Raw genomic sequence first — 15,046 nt, 5'->3', positions numbered from 1 at the left:
TATTGGCTGCATCTATTAGATCAATTGCCCTGCATGTGTTATCTCTAGCGTGTCTGCCATAAATGAAACCAACCTGGTCAAGGTTAATAAGCCTGGGCATGAGGGGTCCCAATCTGTTTGCTAAAAGTTTGGTAAATACGTTAAGATCTGAATTTAGGAGAGCAATTGGCCTATAACTACCACAGAGATTTGGGTCCTTGCTTTCTTTATGTAGGAGAGTAAAATAAGAAGCCAGCCTTGTGTGGGATATTGGATTATCTGGCAGAAAAGAGTTAAAAAGTTTTGTTAAGTGTGGGCTTAGAAGTGGGGAATATTTTTTTGTAATATGCATATGTAAATCCATATGGTCCAGGAGCCTTCAAGAAGGGAAAAAAATGAATTGTATTTTCGGTTATTATTTTGTTTAGGGTAACTTAGTCTGGCTGTGAGAGGGTGGTATGGGTATAATCTGCAAAAATAAAAGCTTTTCTGCAGCTGATCTCTATGTGCTGTGTGGAAGTTTGAGAGATTGGTAGGTTATAGAGTTCAGTATAGTAGTTTTGAAAGGTTATTGCAATTTAATTTGGCCAAAATGTTTTTTCACTGTTTGCTTTATTGATTGAGATTATAGTGGTGTGGGATTTGTCCTCTAAGCTTTTTGGCTAACACTGAGTGTGGCTTAATTCCCCTTAAAATTTCTGTCGTGTCCATTTTAAATCTTTCTCAACATCTCTTAATGTGAGTAGGTTAAGTTCCCTATGAACCTCAAGGATCTCCTTACATAGCATGAAAATTATTTTCTTCAAGTCTAAAGGGGAGAGCATTTTATTTTTTGTTCTTTTCTATTTAAAAAAGGCATGCTTCTGTAAATGCCATTTAATGTATTTGTAAATAATTACTGTATGTTAGATTGCAAGCACCTCTTCTCTATAGAAAACAACCCCAACCATGATATAGAGTAATTATTCCTTTCCACTTCCTTTCCACTTACCAGAGTAGGTGAGGCTTTACCATTGATCTATAAAGAAGCAAGTAAAATTTTGTTTTCATCACTTAATCAGTGCCCTTTTTAATACAAGAGAGAACATTATTAGCTTTAAAAGACACTGATTGACACTGCCTAGAGTTGCAAAGTCTGTTGTTCATAAAAAAAAACCCAACCTTTCAATTAAACATACCCCCAAGACAATTCTATTTAGTATATGACTAGCATTTATGTTAGTTATGCATAACCTTGTATTTATCAATGCCGACCCTCATTATTCAGTTTGCTGCTCACTTCTCCATTGTTATCATATCTCTGTGCAAGAGGCAACATCCTGTATGGAACTTCTACAGACCTGAGTTGCTTCACTGTCAGCACTGGAAAATGCTCTATTTACCACCACTCTCCATAATTTATCTAACTGCCAGTTCTCTATCCAAGTACAAATATTATGGTCAAGGGCAATATTCCTTAATTTAATGGGCACCTGTCACCCAGGCATAAAAAACTGTATAATAAAAGTCCCTTTCAAATTAAACATGAAATCCAAATCCCTTTTTTATTAACACTTCCATACCCATTTCGAAATCCCAGGTTTAGGCATAGAGGCGGGATAGACAATTACTTGTTCCATTCAGCACTCACTTTCCCCCTCCCTCCTCACCATCTAATTGTGCAGCTTGTGCATAGGCCTGGGCATTTGGTCCTTCTTTTTATCTCAAAAACAAGATTTTGGGATGATACAAAGCTTGCCTTAATAAGTGTCCACAAAATGGCACCTGCCTGCTTGTTGTGATTGTGTAATCCCAAGGCTGAAGGATACAAGATTTATATTATTTATATTGTGTAAGTGAAGTTTATTTTGCTTGACAAACAAAAAAATTGGAATAACTTCCTAGGATGACAGGTCTCTTTTAATAAATATTTCATAAAAATCAACAAGGTGTTCCTTGGAATAAAGATTTCAGTTGAGCTAGAAACTGAACCAGAAAATTTGGAAGATTGATAATACTATCAAATTTGCCATTTTCTAGAGTGTCACAAAGTCTTAACAGAAGTTTCGAGCGCAAGACTCTGTACTTGCACATCAATGATGATAGTTTCAGTATAGGACCAATATAAACATGCTTAATGTTGTTCATTTGAAGCACAGCTCAGACTATAAGATATGGTGCCTTAAACAGTTTTTATTTCTTTGTTGACTTGTAAAATACAGTAATTATACTTCCCAAACTTCACTTACAGCACACAGTATGTTTTTTTCCCCAAAAACGTTAAATTGTTTTCTCAATTTCTTTTTAATAGCACTAACTTTAAATCCAGCACTTTAGTAAAATTAGCATTCAAGGAAAATAAAATGCAAATACACAAGATAAGAGCATCAAGTCAATAATAGCGGAAAAGAGAGGCTGCTCTAAATACCCTGAAAGTGTTTACAACTTGCAATAAATCATCGCTGTGACTAATATGACTGCTTAAACTTCTCAGCAGAACAGTGTACTGAAACTCTAATAAATCCCAAGTTATGTAAACTAAAGTGATATATGGTTCTCATTATAAAGTCTGTTCCCAAAATCTGCCTACGTGCAGTAAACTGGGGAATTCATGATGCATATGTACTTATCAGAGCACACATTTTTTCTAAGTGGTGGTAAGCTATTTTTTATAAAATATTTTTCTAGATAGGTGTGTGTTTGTTTTGAAAGGCAATGTGTATAGTGTAGAAAATGCTTCAGCTGTGTTGTTTACTTGCTCAGCCAAGGCTAGTTTTGCTTTATATATCTGCTCTGCATTCCAGTTTTTCAACAGCGATTATGAAAATGTCCCTGTCAATCAACGTGTTGAAAGAAAAAATAGAAACATTTGTATTATTGTACCATGAATGCAATGCATTCAGAAAAATAAGGGTTTTGTCTTCTAGTACCTCTGTAGTAATGTTTCACATAGGGAGAAGAAAGCTGCTGCCTTTGTTGTTGGCCGTGGCCTAAGCCATATTGTTTCATTTATTGTCTGATAATGTTCCAAGTGCATTGTTCGTCCATTTTCAGCCTCAGCCCCAGACCTTTTAGTTTATTTTTTTTCTTAACTTGATGAAAAGGCAAGTTTACAAGATCTTTGATATCTTAGATGCATTACCCTATTTGCCCCCTTCTCCATGTTTAAGGAAGAGATTTAATAATGTTCATTGTACTTGATTGACCCTCACAGAAGAATAAGGTTTAGGGCTGACTTGAAGTCATGCACATCTGGCAGATTTGGGATGGCCTTTCATTTCTTATTGAACTGCAACTTCCAGATCATTAGCTGGGGAGAGGGTACAAATATCTGACCTGTTATTTACACACATGATTTCTATATAGGCAGCATTAGAGTACAGTATATAGGGTATAGTATATACTGTATACAGGTTTGGAACCTGTTATCCAGAATGCTCGGGACCTGGTGTTTTCCAAATAAGGAATCTTTCCATGATTTGGGTCACCATACCTTAAATATTCTAGAAATCATTTAAACATTAATTAATTCTAATAAGATTGTTTTGCCTTCACTAAGGATTAATTATATTTTAGTTGGGATCAAGTACAAGGTACTGTTTTATTATTACAGAGAAGAAGGAAATCATTTTGAAAAATTTTAATTATTTGATTAACATGGAATCTATGAGAGATGGCCTTTCCATTACTCAGAGCTTTCTGCATAATGGGTTACCAGATAATGTATCCCATATCTGTAGTACAATTTATTATACTGCAATAATGAGCAAGGCATTCTTTAACCTCCTATATCAATCTTGTTTGTTACATGTATGTAAACTTTATTCTGTCGGGCTGCAGAATATGTTGGCATTTACTACATGTTAATAATAATAATAAACAGATCAAATCACATTTCACAAAACAGATCAAATCACATTTCACAAATATTGCACATACATTTTCAAACCTTACAAATATTATGTAAACATACAAACTATAGAAGGAAATTGCAATCATGTGTTAAAAGTGCATTTGGAAGTGGGAATTAAGGTGTATCTGTACATTTGCCATCTAAAACACTGCACTCACCTAGTTCTGTATATAGCTTTATAAAAACGGGTAGAGTTTTAACCCCACAGAATCCATTCAGAAAAAGCAAAATCTTACATAGATGTTAAGGCTTTTTTTTTCAACTTACTTTTTATTAGTTTTTACAATACATGTAAACCATAATAATTACACAACAAAAGTAAAACATCATACAAATAAAAATTTAAAAAAATCTTGAGATGTAATTCGGTATCAGATAAGATAAAAAAAAGTCCAGAAGGATTGGATAGTAGAACAGGACCACCATATGTGTAACATATCTTCTTTTCTTTGTTATTAGCAGTTCTTGGATAAATCTGTGACAATTTTAAGGGGGTTAGGTTATATTAAGGCATTTTATTCTAGAGAAACATTGTTGCTGTCAAGTAGGCTGCCATTTTCTTTGAGGTAAACCAGTCCAACTTCTGTGGTACCAAGGGCTGGAACTTTTTTGGTGGAGGGCAGATAATATAGTCAGTTTTGACCACTCACCCATTTTAAACCACACCCACTTCAAACCACACCCATGTTATCACAAGAACTTTTAAGACCTTACCCACATGGTGGTAGTGCAGCAAAAACCCAAATGGTTGGAGCTTACTGTAGGGATATCACTCTTCTTTCATATGTGAAAGAATTATATTATGTCTTATTATACACACTGTTAGCATAGGGCAGGAGTGACACAATGCTTGCACTGCTCCTCCAGTTTGTCTGAGCTGTGAACAGGGGAACAATGTGGGCGGCGCAATTTATATCAGTACTGATACCAGTTAAAGCTTTTACAAAGTTATTTCCATTCATTTAAAGGGTCCCTGTTACATTAGATTATCTACATATGAAGCAAATGTATTATAACTGCCTTTTAGCTATCTCCTTCTGGATGAACCAAAGCCATCTTGGACCTAGCCAAAGCAACCTAGCTAAAGCAGAGCTCATGGTCTTCCTACCCAAACTTAGCCATTTTCCTCCTTTTACCATTACTATTGATGGTGTAATGATGAACACTGTTAATTCAGAAGCCTGGCTGGTGGTTATCTTTGGTCGGTCACTCTCCTTCTCAGATCATATTAATGCCAAAATCTTGCCATTTTTACTTTGAAACACTGCCAAGATACACCCCTGTCTTTAACAAATAACTGCTAAAACAATAATCCATGTCCTATCCCGATTAGGCTACTGCAATCTCCTACATACTGGGATTCCAGTCTCTCTCCCTTGCAATCAGTCTTAAACTCAGACTACTCACATTCAAAAAGTACCATGAGCTAGCTCTATAATCCATGATGCAACTAGAGGCTGTAACCCATCCAGCTTCTAAGAGGGCAAGAAGTTTATAGAGGCCTAGTGGCCCAAAGTTCCTGCCTGCCATACCAGTATAGCTCACACAGAGAATTTATGGCCGGCACACCTATATTTCTAAGTTTGAGAAATCCAGTTATCCAAACGATCCCAAACTTATCCCAAGATCAACTCTGTTTTGTAGATGCATCAGCCTGGGTAACTTTTATAGCAGTGCCAAGCCACCATAATTACCTGCACTTCCTAGGCATCCCTCACATATACTTAGACCTGCCCATGTACAGTATAAAAATATGTTTTGATTTTCAGTGGTTTAGAAATGAATCTGAACGTTTGCAAGGATGATAGAATTGCTTGTCAGATTTTATGGATATTATATGCAGCTATTTATTGCTGGATCTATTTTACTTTCAGGAGCTGACCTAAAGGAAAGAGCCAAAATGCACCCTAGCGAAGTTGGACCTTTTGTAACAAAAGCTCGAGCTCTTATGAACGAATTTGGTAAGTTGTCACTCATTCTCCTGATAATGTAGTTAGAGTATTTTTCTTTAATTGCAAATATATTTATTGACTATGTTGCTACAATGCAGAATAAATTAATTTTTTTCTTTGTCAAAGTGAATCATATGTCCCTGTCTGGCTTTACAAGTCAATACCAAACCACAATTAAAGGAACAGTAACATTAAAAAATAAAAATGTTTTAAAATAATTAAAATATAATGTACTGTTGCCCTGCACTGGTAAAAGTTGTGTGTTTGCTTCAGAAAGACTACTGTAGTTAATAGAAATAGCTGTTGTGTAGCCATGGGGGCAGCCATTTAAATTGAAAAAAGGAGAAAAGGCACAGGTTACATAAGAAGATAACAGATTACTGTGTAGAATACAATGGGAATCTATGCTACTTATCTGTTATCTGCTCAGTAACCTGTGCCTTTTCTCCTTTTTTCAATTTAAATGGCTGCCCCCATGGCTACACAGCAGGGTATTTATATAAACTGTAGTAATGTTTATGAAGCAAACACACAACTTGTACCAGTGCAGGGCAATAGTACATAATATATTGATTATTTTTATACACTTTCATTTTTTGGTGTTACTGTTCCTTTAAGAAGGGGATGCTGGGATTTATTTGTCCTACAGATAAGCTTTAGCCCATTATGCAGGAGTATAATCTGTGCACTAGTATTCTATTTATCTACCTTGCAATGTCCAAACATGGAGTATTGTTTTAATCAAAAAAACAATTTCTGGTGAACTTTCATCTGAACTGAATTTAGAGAGCGCAAACAAGAAAACGCCTGTTTTCTTGTTTGCGCTCTTTAAGTCAAGAAATAAGAAAGTTCACCAGAGATTTTTTTTGTGAATAAAACAATAAGCAAACAGCACAATCCCTTTTACTGAACTTGAAAAGGGGGGTGTACTGCACCTTTAAAAGACATCAACATTTTATTTCACTAGGAAATGCCAAAATATTAGCCATCACAAAGTTGCTTTCCACAGCTTTAGATGTCCTTTAAAGGAGCAGTATACTCCATTTTCAAAATTCAGTTCAGATGAGTTCAGCTCATATACTCATTATATTGATGACATCTTTATGAGTAACATATCAGGCAATGGGGCAACCAATTTTAAATGCAATAGACAGATTAAAGCTAGTTGCTACTTGGTTCTGCAATCTTCAGTAATGGTGAAATGAACTTGTTTTCCAGTTATACATTTCAATGTACATGGCACCAAAATCATGGACAGTTCATTAATTTATGTCCAGACAAAGCACATTGTAAATTGATACCATCAGTTTCAGATAAAAAACAAAAAAATGATCAGTATTAGGGCTCTGGCACACGGGGAGATTAGTTGCCCGTGACAAATCTCCCTGTTCGCGGGCGACTAATCTCCCTGAGTTGCCATCACCTGCCATCCCACCGGTGAAAATGTAAGTCGCCGGTGGGATGGCACACGCGGCGGCGCGATTTCGGCAAATCGGCAAAAAAGCCTCGCGAGGCAACTTCTGCTATTTGCCGAAATCGCGCCGCCACGTGTGCCATCCCACCGGCGACTACATTTTCACCGGTGGGATTGCAGGTGATGGCAACTCGAGGAGGTTAGTCGCCCGCGAACAGGGAGTTTTGTCGCGGGCAACTAATCTCCCCGTGTGCCAGAGCCCTTAGGTGTTGAGATCATAAGATCTATGGTACTGATGTTATAGTGCAAGTGCACTTATGGTTGTTTGATTTATTCTGTACTGATATTTATGTGGGGCTTAGATAAAATTCATTGTGTTACAGTGTTAACACTAAGGGGCACATTTACTAATCCACGAATCCGAATCACGAATGGGAAAAAATCGTATTGATCGCAAATATCACGAAAATGCTTACGAAAAAATCGTATTAGTCACGATAATATCATATTGGCGATCCGAAAGTCACTAAATTTTCGTACCGAACAATTGTAAACAGCGGTAAAACCTTTCCGATTTTTTCATGCAAACGTCCGAAAAAGTCGTGCGGACGCCCGAAAAAATCGGAGAAAATACGCTCGTGCATTCGTGCTTTTGTAAATGTGCCCCTATGGGTCGCATTATAGATTCTTAATTAGAATTTCTGCAAGATATCAAGGGCTCATTTGCCACTTCAGCCTCTATCAGTTCTTATGGCCCAATATCAGAATAGCTTTGCTCAGCAAACAAGCATAACAAAATGTTTATTGGTTTCCAAATGCATAATTACATAGCCTGTATAATGGCATTTAAAGAGTTTTTTTCATTTCATCATGCTGGTTAGTAGAGTCTAGGGTATGGCTTCCTGCCACTTTTTTATACAGCTTGTTTTCCCAATTCTCATTTCATGTTGACAAGATTCTCTAGTTATTTTTTAATTCAACAAGAAACCGCAGCGATGGCTCAAGCTCTCACAAAGGGAGAGACACTCCTTTTCCTTTTCACCAACAGCAGTTGCAGAAAGTCTTTGTATCCAGTTTTTATTACTCAAAAGGTAGCAAAATGCTATGTCTTCTTTATACAAGGTATACATAAAAGCAGTGCAGTTCCAGGTAAAGGGTTTGTACCGGGTTGGCCAGTGGAAAAGGGTAAAACTTTAGATTTGAAACATAAAAAAGTGGTTTTAAGGTGATACCTTTATTGGCTAACTTAGAGAATAATCACTTCAAGCTTTTAGAATATTGCAGAAATGCTTATGCTGTCATACAGATGCAGTCCGGTAACAGCTGGCCTTTGAGGAAAATGTTTTTCACATTAAAAACAATGTGTATTTCCATGTGCTTTATTTACTACAGTAACTTTATATATTTTGGCTGCTTTTCATGCCAGCCTATTATAACATGCCTAATATTAATAAGTAATAATAGGAGGGGGCCCCGTTATACCAGACAACATCCTTTTTGTAGGGTTATTGTCACATTCTCAGGCAAAGTCAGGTGTATTGTTAATGGATGGTGTATGCAAGGGCATTGAAGTATTTGTACTACACTTGAGGAGCATAGCTGACATAAATTATCTGTATAACTGTGTCTGCAATATTATAAAGAACTTTTCCCCACCCCATCTAAAAACACTGTATGAACTAGATTGGTTGAAGAAATTGGATAATTTGAGGCAGTAAATGTAATTATACACAATAATAGTAAGCTGTTCTGAAAAAAAGGTCATCTTGGCTATGTAACTAGGCTGCTATATTCATTTTTACTACTGCCTTGTACATTCCGCAGTTTGTAAAGGTAACAGGATTGTTGTATTCTCTTCATAACATTTATGTGAATTGAATACATGATTTTTGCCTTCTGTCATTCTTTCCTCCCCCCTTTTTGTGTTCTTTATCCTTTTTAAAAATGTATTGATAGAGATTCATAGAGAAACATTTCTAGTATATGCAAGAAAACAAAATAGAAAATGCATTTTGGTGTTTAACAGTATATTTAATTCATAATGGCACACTCTTTATGCACTTGTGCATGTGGGTAATTATTGTGCTGAAATAAAAAAGATTAATTCCGGACATGTTGCCACAAAATAGGAAGCATGGAGTCAAGAATGTCACTGTATTCTGTAGCCTTAAGGTAATCCTAAATGGAACCAGGAACCCTAGCCCAACAGTCCCAGACTATTATTACTCCCCCACCAAATGTTACCTTCAGTATGATGCCTTCAGTCAGATAGTGTTGTCCTGGCACCTGCCAAACCCAGACTATTTCATCGGACTACCGGATAAATTACATTAATCACTTAAGCTGTTAACCTCGTTTCGTACGATATTCGGTGCGTGTATGGCAAGACGGCAGGAGGCTGCTGATATCGGTTGACTTGCCGATCAGGCGGGTTAAAAGATTTTGATTGGGCGCCATAGAAGGCTGAATCGCAGAAGGAGGTAGAAATCCTATTGTTTCTACCTCCTTATCTGCCGTTTCAGCCCTGAACGTTAGTGGCCGGTCGCACGAAAGATCGGAAATCGCCACGTGTGTGGCCACCTTTAGAGATTGTGCTTCCAAGGCAGTGACCTTTATACCTGTCTAGTTGACATTTGACATTACTCACTGTGATATTAGGTTTGTTTGCCTCTGATCACCAATAAGTACCCCTTCCTCCTTGTGAATAATTCTTGTGCTGACATTGCTTCTAGAGACTATGTTAGCTAAGGCCCATCTGCTGAAGCAGAGCAGGACTTAGGATTTTTATTCTTTTTACTCCAACTTCCTTTCTTCATGCTCACCACTTCTCTAAAGAACAAGTAAAAAAAACCCCATTATACCAGTGGTTTAGCATGCTTCATTTTAAATACAGGCTCTACTCTTTTCAAAGACTTACCTTCTGGCAGGCTGCAGTTACACAGTGTAGTCCATGTTGTACTCTCTCTGGCTCAGCTACACAGTGATTGAACAGCCGGTTGGGTTCAAAGTTCTATTTAAACGTATGCAATCATTGCTGCTCTTTATCAGTGAGAGTATAGGAGAGAATAGAGATATCAACAATGCAGCATGCTTGGACATTGGTAAGAAAGGTAAATTAAATTCCTTGTAAATATAGAAGAATAAAGGGCCCCCAGCACTGGTATCAACTTGAATATTACCTGATATCTTGGCAGGCCAGCCTGATGCTGTTTAGTGAAAGTTTGGTACTCAGTAGTCAGTTTTCAAACTAATTATATTTAAATGTGTAAATACCACAAATATCTAAAATGATGGTAATCACAAACAAGGGACATGTGAAGTTGTGGAATTCTCTCCCTAAAGCAATCGTACTGGCTGATATATTAGATAGTTTCAAGAAGAGGTGGAAGGCATTTTACCAAGTGGTGAAATAAAGGGTTATTGAAAATAGCTCTTAGTACAAAGTTGATCCAGGGACTGATCCAATTGCCATCAAGGAGTCAAGGTGGAATTTTTACCTCTTCTCAGGCAAATTGGAGCAGCTTCAGATGGGGTTTTAACCTTCCTCTGCATCAGCTAGCAGTTCTCATTTCAGGCAGGTTTTTATTTAGGTTTATCCTGATAGACATGTATCTTTTCAACCTAATTTGCTATATTATGGTTTCAAGAAGAGGTGGAAGGCATTTTACCAAGTGGTGAAATAAAGGGTTATTGAAAATAGCTCTTAGTACAAAGTTGATCCAGGGACTGATCCAATTGCCATCAAGGAGTCAAGGTGGAATTTTTACCTCTTCTCAGGCAAATTGGAGCAGCTTCAGATGGGGTTTTAACCTTCCTCTGGATCAGCTAGCAGTTCTCATTTCAGGCAGGTTTTTATTTAGGTTTATCCTGATAGACATGTATCTTTTCAACCTAATTTGCTATATTATGGTTTCCTACACCAGGGCAAACTTTGTGCCATTTCTTACTAGTGTTCTGCAACATGTGAAACTAACCCAATACATACTTCTAAGTCACTTGGAAAGCTATGTTTTTGGCTGCATTTTAAGATCTCAATGTTCTGTGAGTATGGTATGCGCTATAATTTTTTCATTATGGTATGTTTTTTGTGTTTTGGAATAATAATCCCATCCCTGATATAAACCTGTTCTCTCAAACCCAAACTTTAGCCTTGTTGTGGTTATTGCACAAGTTACTTAAAATGGAAAGTATGTTGTATTTAGGTCAAATTTACCAGTGACATCACAGAGCTGTACCTATAATTTGTCTATTTTGCATTTTAAAGAACAGCAGTGCTTTCTACATTTGTACATGTAGTTAGATTATCAGTGGTTAAAAAACGGAAAGGACTGACTCCGCAGTTGTTTAAAATGCAAGTACCTTTCCTCCATGAAAGATTTGGCTTCCTGCAGAAGTAAATCTGAACCCTGATTCCCAGGGGATCATATCTTTATATAGGTCTCACATAAACTGTATAAACATATAACTTGTTTATGGTTTTATATAGGTCCTCTAAAAGTCACATCAGTTTGGCATGTACTTTCTCAATGTCAGAAAGGTTTTGTTGGATTTTTATACATATATAAACATACAATTCTTAAACTGTTCAAATCCACTTTGGTTTAAACAATGGTTTACAAACGTTAAAACATTGTACAGGTTAGAGTAACCCCAGTATGTAAAAAAAAAAAACTAAAGTTTGCACGGTATCAGTAACTAATAGCAATCAATTAGATGTTTCCTTTTAAACAGTTACCAGCTGATAAATACCGTATATACTCGAGTATAAGCCGATCCGAATATAAGCCGAGGTACCTAATTTTACCTTAGAAAACTGGAAAAATGTATTGACTCGAGTTTAAGCCTAGGGTGGGAAATGCAGCAGCTACTGCTAAGTTGTTTTTTTTTAACTGTCTATACTGTCTAATAACTTCTATTTGTGAGAGTGCATCAGCCCCACTAAATAGATAGTAATGTGCAAATATCTACTTTCCTGCTATAATGCATTCACAAAAATATATGTCCTTTATACAAGTTTAATAAGCAGAATATGCATTTAGCATTTGAGCTTTTCACTTCCATTACCCAGAAGCAGAGAGTGAGAATCTGGCAAGACAGCATGCTACACAGACTAGTTAAGTGACATAAGCACACATGAAAGAAGTCGCCTGCTCAGTAGAAATGCTGTTTCTGCTGCTATGAGCAGAATAAAGGCAGAATCTCAAGAGCAGGCAGCCTGGCCAGTGTAGTGTATGTAGGTCTGTCCCAAGCCAGGGCCAGGGATACACTGATTCTGTATTACCAGAACTGGATATTGATGCAATTAAAGCTGCAGGTAACAGGTAGTAATATTGCACATGTGCAGCATTCACACCACGTAGCAGCAACTCTGGAAACAAGACGAGCGACTAAACTGCTCAACAGAACCGGAACCTGTGCGTGCCGAGCGTTTCCCTGTGCAACATTACGGGCAATGGAAAGATTGCACAATGTGCCAATGCGGAAGAGCCCTGCCTGCTGCCTCTCAGCTCTGCCCAAGCCACGGGTTAGCGCTGCCTGTACGGACCTACCTGGGGAGGGGGAAAGGGGCGGCTCAGTCCGTGAGGCGGGGAGCGGTCAGTGCCAGGTATCGCACAATGGCCGTATCTGCTCCGTCGCGTCCCAGCCTGGTGGTGAAGTTAGTGATGACTGGGGACTCGGACCTTGGGAAAACCTGTATTCTCACCTGATTTACAGAGAATACGCTCCCCTCTTACATCTCCACCGTGGGTGTGTTTGCCGGCTATCCGTGCAGCCGTGTGACCGTGCCTGGGAACTACAACTCCCACGATCCCTCAATGAAGGCAAAGTTACCGTATATACTCTAGTATAAGCCGAGGGCCACTTTTTCAGCACATTTTTGGGGCTTGAAAACTCGGCTTATACTCGAGTATATACGGTACCTTGTTTTATAAAACAAAAAGTAAGCAACAGCATGAATAAGATGACAAAACTGGCACTAAACTTTATTTAGTAGTAGTTTCATTGAACCTTATAACATTCTTCATATTTCACCGAATGTAATTACTAAAATAATACATTTCAAAAAACTAATTGGCAAATTTTAAAAGGTGAGTACTTTTTTTGCCAGTCTAACTTCAAGCTAAACTTCTAAACCATTACTCTATAACTCCTTAGACCTGGTGTAACACATCGGTTACCCTAATGGGACAGATTCATCTGGCAAATGAATGTTTAATTCTGTTAAATTCTGTGTTTACATGTGGATATACATTTTCATAAAATGAGTATCCTTTTCAAACTACAGTAGAACACCGATTTTATGTCCCTAGAATTTACATTTTACACCTTTTTTTTACCCAAACAATCCAGCTGCATTTAACTTTTCCTGAATTTTGTTTTCCTGGAATTTACACAGTTCCGATGTTGTCCCCTGGGAAATGTAAATCATGGTTCTATTGTTTTTTATTTTTACATCCATCCCCACTTATTCAGCTGTCTGTCATATATTATTGTAATTGTGTCTTTGCTACTGGCATAGTTATCGCTTTCACTTTCCATACACAACACTTCCTAGATGTCACTACATTGCTCACATGTCCCCTTCTTCCTTACTACCGGTACTTATAATCTCCCATAGCCTGTGCTTGAACATATGCATAGCTGCCTTCTTTCTTGTGTGTTCATGAGATTTAGGGACAATGCAAAGCTTGCCTTAATAACAGCTTGTTATTAATGACTCCTTGCTTCCTGTGATTGCGGATTCTAAAAGAATGAAAGAAACAAATTTATTAAGTATGAGGAAAGTTTATTTTGCTTGACTAACACAAAAGAATAGGATTTAAGATTATTGAGTAGGGTGAGAGAGCCTTTTAAAGTCACAATGTAAGTTATATAGTGTCAATTATATTCACTTATCTCTTTTACATAGCTTAACAAATATTCCCCTACATGGCCCAGTTTAGAACAGATATTGTTTTATCAAACTGGGTAAAGCTTTAGTAGTTACGCAATAAAAACACAAATTTTACAGGGGTGTTTTTTAATGTGATCACTGGCACTAAAAAAAAAAAATAATATCAAGAAACAGCAACCACTGTGGGCATATAGGCACTCAGGAATCTCCACAGGGGTCACAAAATTTAAAAGTAAAAAAAAAAACTTTGTTCAAAGTTACATTAAAACATCCCCATAAACCCTACGCGTTTCATGCCCTAGGGGCTAAATGGGAGCCGCAGGAAGTAGATATTTATAGAAAATACAACCAATCAGAGAAAAAACATAGGAAAAACTCAGAGAAACATAAAAAAACTGTTTCAGTCAGCTTTTTCTGTTAATTTGTTGTAGCATTATAATATTATAATAATTTGTTTCTCAAAAATCCAATAAGAAACATATATGTAACAGAATGACCAATCACAATAATAAATATCATGTGAAAACAAAACAGCAGAAAAAGATTTTTTTTTACATTAGAAAGTCTGACACAATGAAAGGTTCCTAAATGCTTTTAAAAGTAATTCTAACTTTGGGGCAGATTTATCAAAATGTGAGTTTAGAGCTTAATACATAAAAATGTACCCATATTCTATTCATTCCTATGGGATTTTTAGAAGCATATTTATCAGTGGGTGAAAGTTAGAGTTCATAGGAATGAACATGCAGGGCCCAATTGGGACCATTTTGGCAGGGGTCCCTACACAAGGTGTTGCCAACTGGCACAGGGTTCCAGGGCTGGGTGGGCAAATAGCCTAATGTTGTAACCCTGCCTTTTCACCTCTCTTTCTCTTGTTCCATTGGCCCCCAGCATTTCAGTTAAACACAATATAC

General features: G+C 37.2%; 1 protein-coding gene across 1 annotated transcript in view; it reads left to right on the top strand.

Annotated features, from left to right (window-relative positions):
* auh (AU RNA binding protein/enoyl-CoA hydratase) overlaps window positions 1-15,046 on the top strand; it is a 152,853-nt gene that overhangs the window by 39,113 nt on the left and 98,694 nt on the right. Inside the window, 1 exon segment of the mRNA NM_001126065.1 lies at window positions 5,746-5,832. Coding sequence (NP_001119537.1) covers window positions 5,746-5,832 — 87 coding nt within the window.

This window comes from Xenopus tropicalis, chromosome 1 (genome assembly GCF_000004195.4).
Source record: "Xenopus tropicalis strain Nigerian chromosome 1, UCB_Xtro_10.0, whole genome shotgun sequence".
NCBI lineage: Eukaryota > Metazoa > Chordata > Amphibia > Anura > Pipidae > Xenopus > Xenopus tropicalis.
The sequence above is the reverse complement of the archived record's forward strand: the minus strand, read 5'-3'. Positions and strand labels throughout refer to the sequence as shown.